The 11,365-nt window shown below is 40.3% G+C and overlaps 1 protein-coding gene across 3 annotated transcripts in view; it reads right to left on the reverse strand.

Moving 5' to 3' along the window:
- GTF2F2 (general transcription factor IIF subunit 2) overlaps positions 1 to 11,365 on the reverse strand; it is a 91,845-nt gene that overhangs the window by 46,994 nt on the left and 33,486 nt on the right. For all 3 annotated transcript variants that reach the window (XM_082304482.1, XM_082304481.1, XM_082304483.1), the window contains one exon: positions 3,716 to 3,797. In XM_082304482.1, coding sequence (XP_082160608.1) covers positions 3,716 to 3,797 — 82 coding nt within the window. The remainder of the gene's footprint in view (positions 1 to 3,715; positions 3,798 to 11,365) is intronic.

Here is an 11,365-nt window from a genome sequence, read left to right on the forward strand (position 1 = left end):
GAGGAAGAGAAGTAAACAGAAATGGGAAACGGGGACTGAGAAAAAACTGAGGAAGAAGAGGGTTCACTATGGTCAGAGGGAAGAACAGAACAGACGTGAAGACCAGTGCAAGGATGGAAACAGGTAATTTGGCAGGGAGAATATGAGATGGGGTGCATGCCAGTCCCTCATTTTCTTTCTTTTGCGCACAGCAAAAGCCCCTCGGGAGTATCCAAATCTTATTCTCGTCTCCTCCCAAGTCATCTGCAGCCTGAGGGGATCCTGAAAGTTTGGCGGACTCCCCTCTCCCTGTGTCGTGTCCTTCCCAGTGCAGACTAGCCTCTTGGGGGACCTGTCTCTTTGGGGAGTCATTAACCCGAAGGCAATTAAGCACTGGGACCATGGAACGAAGGTAATGGAAATAAAAATCTCTTAAGCCTCAGAAAGACAAAATTAAGGGACAGATAATGCCTCCTTATGGTGGAAAGCTGACTACAGTGAGATAAAGAAAATAATCTCGTTTGAGTGGGACTGGCTAGGGTGGATGTGGAGCCCGCCTAGGGCGGCCTGCCAGAAGGAAAAGGCCACCTACCTAAGGTGACATGCATGGTGGGGGCACAAGACCAGTGCAAATACAGTGTGCACTGTACAATACGCCTTGCGTGTAACCCCATCTGTGATACGCACCCTCTGCTACAACAGTTCACATGCCACCATCTTCCTACGTCCTACAGGCTTGATGGGGTGAGAAGGGAAGTATCAACCAGAAGGAGTAGCGTAGGGGCAGTATCTTCTGTGACTACCACACCGTAAAACCGTCTGCAGTTGGGAACAGAGTCTGCCTGTTTTTTTTCACCACACGGTCCAAATATTTTTAAGTGAGACCATGAGATCCACTCCCACAAGACAGAAATTAGGACAGGTGCTTGGAAACCACTTATTATTTTCCAGCTAGCCGCAATACCATCACCAGCAGTAACTGCAAATGTGTAACTAATCATTAAGGCATTACAAAGAACAAATACATTCTTAATAAAAAATTTCTAGGAAATTCAATACCATGAAGCTTTACTGGTGCAGGATAGCAGGTGTTTCATGGCATTTGTTCCCTTTCTAGCACTTGAAGTTCAGGGGGAAAAAAAAAAAAAATCTGCCAACAACAAAACTTCCAAAATGGAAAATACCAAGTGAAGGTCGCACAACCTTTGTTTTACCTTTCTGACTAGTTATCCCTAGACACACATTTGTACCTTGTATTCAAAGTGTTCTGAACATCAGCCATCTACATCCTTCCCGTAATCAAATCAACGGTTGCTCCTTGGGAAAAAAACCTTCCTTCCATCTGCTATGTTTGACAACGCTTTCACCCATACGTCTCACCAAATTCTGTGCTTTCATTACCCATCCTTTAACCCACACGTCACACATATCTCCCACCTAACTGCTGGCAGCCCCATCACACGACCATCACTTTGTCCTCTCATGGAAACTCTACAGAGCAGCATGGAAATCAAATGCCACGCCGTGCACCCAGCGGCCAATTTCCTTGACCCAGATACAGAGGGTAAAATAGAGGGGATCCATATCTGTATTTAATACCAGGGAAGTATGTAATCCCTTTTGGTCACTGCCAACTCTCAGAAAACAAATGATTACAGTTATTGGAGTGTGCAGCTTAACTTCATTTTCTAGATCTTCAAAGTTTGAAGTAACTGCATTTATCTTTTAATTTTATTTCCTTCCTGACTCAATTTACTATTGTAGCACTTAAAGCCTACACAACAGACTTGCTGTTTTATCAGTTCCACCTTTGGAGAGTCTCTCTCATGTAAAGCACAATAGTAAATAGAAAAGTGAATAAAAATGGTTTAGTATAACACAGTTCTATAACTTATGTGGTTTATCTTCAATGCTGTCACTTTTTTAAAGCACAAATACAGACTGCAGCATGTTGAAAGTGGGAGAGAATAAAGGGAGTGAAGAGAAAAGTTAGATCCTACTCCTCAAATACCAGAGACGGTATTTGGATATAAACCAATTTCTTCTGAGGCTGACTGCTAGATCTGCTAAATCTCATGCTGATTCCCACCAGCTAAGATTTTTTTTTTAACTTTTCAGTAAAAGGCAAAAAATCTTTAACAACATGGAAAGTTAGAAACGAGGCATACACAGCCTGACAATTTTTCTACGGGAAAGAAATACCAAGGGTACTGTCAGTTTTCAGCTGCCAGTGCTTCCAAACACAAAACCTGCCTTCGTGTTTGTATCTTTGTTGCTCCTAAAGGAGTTGAACACGACAAAATCAAAGACCAGGAGGGGCTGCATGCATGCATGCATTCCAGAAAGTAGAATTCTGAAAAATTCAAAGTTTGGGTAGTATGTCATTAAAGCTATCAGTTTTGTTTTGCTCTCCTGCTGTGCCCTTACCAGAAGAAGCTTATCTGATCAACTAATAGAAGACTGTGTACAAAATGCAAAAGAGCACTTAGATCAGGCAACCTGTGATTAAAACAATTATGAAGCAAATACATCCCACAGACTATATTTGTATATATTTAAAATTGCCAGATTGAAATGAGTCCTTTCCTAGTAACATCACATTTGCTTCATATTCCATTTCATACTGATGACAAAAATCATGATAGCAATCACAGAACACCGTCTGGAATGAAGTAGTTCACTGTACATGAGCAAAGTTATGGTCCTGATTTGCCAACAGCTAGAACATAAAGTCTCGGAATTGAATGAACCCAATAAGGAAATACTGGAGCAGATTAGATGACAGAGGAGGTTAATAAAACATAAGATACTGTAAATGTAGTATATGATACACAGAAAACAGATCAGGAATTGGGGAAAAACATCACTTTGCCGTTTCTGCATTTCTTTTGATGATTCTAAAACTAGTCACAGACTATTCTCTTCCTGAAATTTCCTGCTTTGCATTTCTCTATTTACAACAAACTCAGAATACAAAAGGGTGATTTAAGTAAAACCCACATGCTTAAAATACATAAGTACATATTTCATATAATGCACAATTCAATTCAAATTCTGATTTATTACTAGAGAATGTCATCAAGTTAATTGTCCATATGATATATGAATCACATGGTAAATTCTAGATGTACCGGGTTAAATTTTCAAGTCACTAAATGATTCTGTTAAATTTATGTCTTGTGGTGTCCATGTCACTTCTGACATTTTCAGTCATTGCCTTTTCTAGCAAGCATGCCAGTTTAGGTCTAGCACTTCTCCCTTAAAAAGCCCAAAACAGGAAAGAGTTAATATCTTTTCAGAGGTGCTCTTTGTCTACCCTGGCACGGTATTAAGTGGAATTAAATTTGGACGATCCACACAGAAACCCATACGCAAGAAGCTTGTCCTGACCAGATCAATGCAAAACTAAGTCCTCAGGAAATTCAGCATATATAGCCATACTTTCGTACTTTCAGGTATCAAGAGGCAGAATGTGTACTCGAGTGAGAGTTTTGCACATGATGGAACGCAGAAGTCTACATCATCCCACCGGACAATACTAGAGGGAGGTACAAGCCCCACACCAGCCTTTGCTCCTTCCCTACAGTAAATCCACCCCAAAAGCAAGAACAGTTCTGATCCTGTATAAATCCTACGTAATACCATGATAATACTGAAGTCATCCATCCCTAGTAAGGCAATAATAAAAGCATCAAAGTCAGGTATCACATATCCATTTGCAATAGAGCACCCCTACCTTTTCAGTTTCATATAATTTTCACTAGCTGCAGGTCTGCATTCAGCACGTTGCACCACTATTCCTTCCAAGGCAAGTTTATCTAGAATGAAAAAAACCAAAGCAAAACTGGACATTAAAATAGGATCCATCAACATGGTCAACATTTGAATTGTTTTTCATTAATTAAGCATTTAGTAAATATAATGTAATTGTAAGTTCTCAAATATCAAATTAAGTTCTAAAATCTCTGCTATTTAGACACTGAAGAAGTAAGCAGGAAAAACATGCTTGCACAGCTGGTATCCCCTAGACTTCCTCATTTTGCCATCAGATGTTTTACATATTAAGAATGAATCACAAAGACCAAATTTCAAATAAGAGATGGTAACTCTGTAGTCCTCCTTTCTCTAGATTGTTGCACTCAGCTTATCTAGGAACTGTTTTCTGAAAATATGCATTGAATACAGTCAGTGGCCATGAAAAAAATAATCTACAAAGAAAACCCGATCATCAAAGTATCCAAAATTAGTGGAATATAAAATGAGAGCTAATTTTATTCCTATACTCAGAAAAAGAATAACCTATTTTTATCTTATTACAATTAAAAAAAATGTTCACTACAGGAACATAATGCAATAAAGTAATAATACTACATATCCTAACACTTCGGGAAAAGAGATAAAAACTTGCAGTTAGTAGTCTAGGAGATCACATACTAAGTTTTAGTTAATACTGCTCTCTGTATATTCACCTCTGTAACACAGTCCCTTTATAATCCAACATCAACATCTTTTTGCCTAAAGCAATGACGACTAATAGAGAAGTGCAATATCAGCCTACTCCATAAGGGTGGAAAAGCCTAAAAATTAAAAGCAACTTGATGTAGAAAGGAAGAGAGATGTGATGGCAGCCAAATGCCTGCTTTTCTACTATGATGTTGCAGTGCATGGTGTGTGTGGCAACCATCTCTTTTGGGCATAGCCAGAGCAATATATATAAAACATATACCTCTGGGAACAGCTTTGCATAACAAGAAAGGATGAGTTTCTTAGCTTTAATGGCTTGATTAGCTCTTGCTATTTAAAATGTCCTTCCAACAGAGAGCCTCGTCTTGCTCTTGGTGTAGGGTTCTACACTGTCACCCTCACCTTCAGCTGGCAATGTCACAGAAGATAACAGAAATGCTTAGAAGTATTGATGCCAAGTAACACAAGGCACTCGGAGACACCTGTAACTTCTCTATTGCTTTATAGACTGAAATATTATTACATCTGGAAATTATGTCTCCTGTCCCTAAACAATACAGAGAGCGATTACTTCGATACCCAGTACTTTAAAATGATTTAATTTAAAATTTCTTGGTTTGATTTAAACTAAATTCTTGAAAGGAATAAGAATGACATACTTTTCCAGGTAGTTTTGAATGAAACAAAGCAAATTTTTACAAAAACACTCTTGGTTTTACAGACTCTTGTTTTATGGTCAGGAGAGACAACTTGGCCAATTTGCCTGACCTCCTGTGTATCACATACAGATAAATTTTATCCTCTTTCTTCTGTATAGAACCTAGTAACTTATGTGTGGCTAAAGTGGTACTAATATTGCTGCTTAATTTCTAATCCAAATTTGCCTCCAGCTTCTGGTGGTTGGTTCTTCTTATGTCTTTCTATACTATGCTAAAGAGCCTTTTAGTACCTGGTGTTTTCTCCCTGTGAAAGTACTTATACATTGTAATCAAGTCACTTCTCAATCATCTTTTCAATAAATGAAGTAATTCAAGCTCATGCATTATCTCACCACAAGGCATTTTATGTCACACTTAAATCAGTTTTGGGGCTCTTATCTGCACCCTGTTCAATCTTGCAATGACATTTTAAGAATACAGAGACCAGAAAATAGACATAATACCCCTGCACTGGTATTACCAAAACCATATAGAGAGGTAAAATACCAGATACAGGAGAAGAGGCTGGAATTTCTCTCTCCTCACTTGAGCCATCTCAAGGTTATTCAGGAGACCCTCTGAATTCAGCTGAGAGAGGGAGGAAGGGAGACTTTCAGAAGAAAATTGGTCCCATCTCCTTTAGGATTCAATGATCTCCCCTGCCTGGTGGGCTTTTTGTGATTTTGTTTTTTGGTTTGGCTTGGCAGGGGGGAGGGTGTCTGTGTCCCATGACTGTGCTTCATGTTTAGATGGCTAAAACTGGGTTAAGATCAATTTGTCTCTAAAAATCAAGCTCTGGGGGTTGATGGAGCTGACTGGCTATTATATCACAAATATATCTATTTTGAGTCTTTTCCAAGCCTCACATTTTACCTAGGTGCTCCTCATTCCCTGTTCCTAGGTATATAATTGCCTCTGGCTTGGTTAAAATTCATTGTCTTTAAACAGATTCTGTGAACTAAGTGATCCCGGTCACACCATGACAGTGCTGTCATAGTTATTCACTGTCTGACCAGCATTTGTGTCAACCACGACACATTTTATAAGCCGTGATTCTCACTTACTGCTGACCCTCTTGCTAATACTGGAGGAGGCCCTTCCAACTACAACCCGAGTGGCTTCCTACTGATACTTACTTTCTGATAACTGTCAGCCAGTTTTTAATCTTGTTCTGTGCTTGCTATTTTGTTTTTTAGACATAAATCAGAATGTCACAAGATTCTAAAGTATGTGCAATACGAAATGCTAAGCAGGCTGCAAACGTGCTGTTACTTTATCAAACTCACAGTCTCCAAAATAAACAAAATTAGGTTTGTTTGACCACAAAACCTTTACATAAAGCCATGTTTGCTAGCATTCATTATATTTCTGATCCTTTCTATCTCTTGAACTCCATGACAATTTTTCACTAGTTTCCATGGTACAGGTTCAAGGCTAACTAGCCTATACTCATCTGAGCCATCCATCCCCGCTGTCTGAACACTGACATGCCGCTATCAATCTCTCTGCACCTTGCACAATTTTCAAATTATTCTTAAGTTTTAAGAATCAGGATCAGTGAACCAGATAGCTTCCCCACACCAATTATTTGGGAAATGAACTTGCCATTAAACATGCTTATCCTTAGTAATATCTCATCTTTGATGTCTTGGCTAATACCCTCTTTTAATTACCACTGATCCGGATTTGGCTTTTGATGTTCCAGTCGCTTCACAGTACAAGGCTGTCGGCAGTCTCCAAGAACACCACCTTGCAGCTAAGCTCGTCTGCTGTCAAAGCTCATCCACTGTCCGAAAGCCAAAGTTTATATCCCACTTTCCCTGGACCCTCTTAGGGATTTTAACACATCCAGACAGTCTAGCAGAATAAACCTGCAAAGATGCACACAAACCTCCGGATGCAAGACTGTAGTGGGGGAACACAGTTTTAGGCCCTTCGCAGCCTAATTAGCCCTCATTCACCAAACTCAAGTTCAGAGACTTGGGTCTGTCTTCACTTGTTGCAGGACCAGAGCTGCAATGAAAAGACATCCAAAGTGCTACACGTCTGCCTTGATATTTCCATAGTCACATCAGCCTAGAAACCAAAGGATAAATAAGGCATGAAAATGGCAATTCCCTGTTAAAAATACCTACTCAAAATAAAGCAGGTAGGACAAGATAAATGAATAGGTCTGGAAGACTAACGAAGACCAGTCATTAGAAGGGAAAATAGACATTTCCCCAAGCGTCTTCCACTCCCAGTTGCCCTATGTGGGGTGGCAGGTACGAGTATACCGTGAGTGCAGCTCCAGACAGGCTGGTCTACATAACCCATAGCTTCATCATTAGCTGCCAAATGGACGCTCACCCTGACCTCCCTGCCTGAATGCCCCGGTGCCAATTCATAAAGTAATTTCAACTGTTGATTCTTTCAGTGAGATTATAGGGAGATATGCTGGGGAGATGCCGATTCCAGCTTCAAATCCTGCTGACAATCACCATCAAATGAACAGAATGTGGTTAAAACGCTTAAGGCAATCTTAATAAACAGGCACTGGGGAAATTTACTGGCACTGTACAGAAGATGGTCTGATAGGAGTTGGGTTTTTTTTTCGAGAGAGAGATGGACTGGCTTGGAGATTTTAATGTGTTAGTTTTCTAGTCTGACTGCACCCAGCTCCAATTTCCAGCCACTGGGTCTTGTTAGACCACTGACTGCTAAGTTGAAGAGCCTCCTATGAAAGCACTTCTGCCCATCCAAGCACTTATGTACTCTCCACCTTTATCAAGCCTAATAAAAATAAATCATGTTTTCTCGAATCTTCCATTAGGCCTATTTTTCAGCTTCTTAATCATTCTTACTGGCCTGAGACAGTTCAGTTTATGAATGCCTCTCCTGAGCTGTGGGCCTCATGGCCAGACTTGATGGCGTGTGGGACCGGATCTGGAGTTTACCAGCTCCTGCTCTTTGTGAGAGGTGCCAAGGACAGAGGAGATGAAGACCTGCTTCAGGACGCACGATTCCCAGGCAGCAGGAAAAAGTGGAAAAAAGTGCAGTAAGGACAGGCCATGGGCACATGTGCCTCCAGCTCCTCAGCAGGTAGAAGCTGGGCTGTTGCTTCCCAGCATCCAAGTCGGAAGCCCCGGTAGTTCCCGCTGCCCACTTATACCGCTGTGCAGCTTCCCAGGCTATTGCACGTGATGGCTGGACAAGGAGCAGCCCCCTCCTACACGAGACCTCAGCTCTGCTCCTCCAGACCAGAGGCATTTTGTGGCACCTCTCTTCCATTTAAAGGGCAGCCTCAAAGCTGGTGCCCTTCTCAGATCACCTTTCCCTGGCAGCTATGCAGCTAGAGAACAGGATTGCCCGGCCTTCATTGGCACTCCCTTATTTAGACATCCAAAAGATACACAGCATATTTGTTTTACTGACCACTGCACAGAGTGATACCTCATGTTCAGTTGTCAATGACGAATTATACGCAGGGCAAAGCCTCTGCCCTAGCCCTCCCACAAACATACATACTGCAAGCCCCGTCTATAGTATATTCCTAGGCATATAAACTTCATATTTGGCTTTATTAAAATGTTATCCTAACCAACTATCCAAATGGTTCTGCATCAGCAATGTTTCTCCTTAGTTATTACGCTCTCAGTCTGTATCATCTCCAAACTTCATCAGTAAGTATCACCTTCTTGATCACTGACTAAAAATAAATAGGACTAAGAACCAAATCACAGCAACATTTTAGTGATAATTCTCTGCTTAACATTTGGCAGTTTGAAACCTGGCAAATAATTTTTGTAGAGTTAAATGAGAGGGAAACTAATACAGTATATATTCTAATTTAAGATGACAAATGGGACATACACAAAGATTTAACAGAAAAAAAAAGCATTACCTACTTTGCTGAACAAATTGTAATTAAAAAAAAGGAAAAAAAATTGGCACAATCCATTTTCCCCTCCACCCACATTGATTAGTATTATTCCCCTTTAATTTTTAACTGATTGATTTCCAAGTCAAATGTTTTATTGTTTTTCATACCGTTGCTTTTTTTTTTTAAATACCCGGGCCATTCATTTCACCTTTCAAATACTGGCACAGCATTTGCTTTTTCAGTCTTGCAGAACTGCAGTGCTCAAAAATTATTAAAAATATCAACAGCAACTGTTGATAGAGTTTCTTAGATAGCTCTTTTAAAACTCTTGAATGCAAATTGTTCAGACTTGATGATTTGAAAATCTTCAATTTCAATTAGTGTGTAAAGCTTGTCTTCAACAGCTGTTAATCAACATCACAGAGTTATTATTGGAATGAGACTGTCTATGCCACTAAAACTGTGAGATAGTCACTATTGAATGGTTTAATTGTCCAACAACCTGGCCAATTTTCTGTGTTATGACATTAAATGACTAGCAAATTGCCTCGATAACCCAAACAGATTTCATTAGCACGGCTTCCTAATACACTTCAAAAATTCTTTACCTCTTATAGCTGAGATTTCTCCTCATATCCTTTCGTACTGTAATAAACAAAAGTAGCTGTTTTCTACAACCCAGGTCATTTTCACTGACAGCAGACTCTCAGTGAAGCTGATGCTGTTCGGACACATGAGTTAGCTGAACCAGCTTTTCTGTGGTGTGCTCCAGTTCTGAATCCTCAGCTCCATGGTATGCTCAAGTTTCCAGATCAGCAGGTTCAGGAACAGGATAGAAGTTGAGGAGGAGTGAGGTTATTTTCCAAAAGGAAACATGTAGGACAGAATGAGGGGCAGATGCCTAGCCCCCTCCTCCTTGGATTTGTTTTCCTGTGGAGCTGATGAGACACCAGCATTGCGTTTTCACTGTCTCCAGGACGGCTTGTCTGACGGAGAAGAAATTGAAAAGCTCCATGGACTGCCCTCCTGGTACAGCCCAAAGGATGAGTAACTTGGAAATGGAGTACTGCTACTACAGCCACTCTCTTAAGTGTGTGTGAGAGCGAGTGCTTGGTATATTTTCTGACTTAATCTGGAACCAAACCAATATCCTTGCAACTGCTGGATTCCAGCACCATTCCTCCCTTGAATGGCCAATCCCAGCAATTAGCAAAGACACTAATAATTTGGGAAGCAGCAGTCACTTCAGGATTGCTAGCTACCGACATTGGCAAGCAGAATACTTCAGCTATACAGGGCAGAAAGAGAGGCAGCTCACTCACAGCATGGGTGTGCACAAAGCAACAAGTTGCTCTGTCTCAATCCAAGTGGGAATCAAAAAGACCCGGGATACACTGGGCACATCTCAGCCATCACATGCCTGGTGCACAACACAAAGACTCTAACTTGGTCAAAGCCTCTAACTTGATTGCAAGAAATACTTGCATACCTTTACCAAAATGAACTTCTGGATGATCTCTCAGTGCATGGACAAAAAGATAGAAAAAAGGAAATCCAGTTCCTCTAGGCATAGCTACACTTTCAGAAAACAGTGATCTATATGAAAGCACCTCACTAAAACTACATGCGCTGCAACACCATATGCATCACCAAGTGCATAGGGAGAACGAGGGCTCTTTGGAAAAGTTGTCTTGTAGCAGGGCACAGAAAGTGGAAAATTTTCACGAAAATGTGCCAGGCTTTAATTTTGTATTACGCATGACTGTCAGCTGCAGTGAAGTAAAGTTCCATGGGTTTGTGGCGATGAAAATTTTACAGCAGCTCTACGTTTTTCAAGTCTCAAAGGTTTAAATGTAAATATTCATGATCTCCACAGAGTATATTTTCCACATCAAATCGACTTTGAATATTTTATCATACAAACCACTAAAATGATTTTGCCTGATCTTTCAAGAATACTTACTCGTTCACAAAAGTGGAAAATTTCAACTGCAAGTGTTAGAGCATTCAGAAGATGATGAGCATGAAAAACTAAGTGAGCAGATACTGTTCTGTAAGTGCTGTCTCTTAAAATGTAGACAGCTTAGCTGGCCATGAAAAACTTCATATCGTTTACAAATCTCAGCTATCCTTGGAAATCCCTGCTTACTTGTGGCAGGACATTCCTAGTTCAGCTTCAAAGTATTTCAAGATCACTGCGTAAGATGAAAGCAGCACAAAAATCATTCTCTTAGGGTTTAACAGCTACTAAGATGGTTCAACACTGTAGCTATGCATGATCTAAGCACATTAACTGAATTCTCCATCACTTGACAATAAACTAAATTTGAATGGATGTCTACTGTAATGGGAAAAAAAAATC

Source organism: Platalea leucorodia, assembly GCF_965183815.1.
Source record: "Platalea leucorodia genome assembly, chromosome: 2".
NCBI lineage: Eukaryota > Metazoa > Chordata > Aves > Pelecaniformes > Threskiornithidae > Platalea > Platalea leucorodia.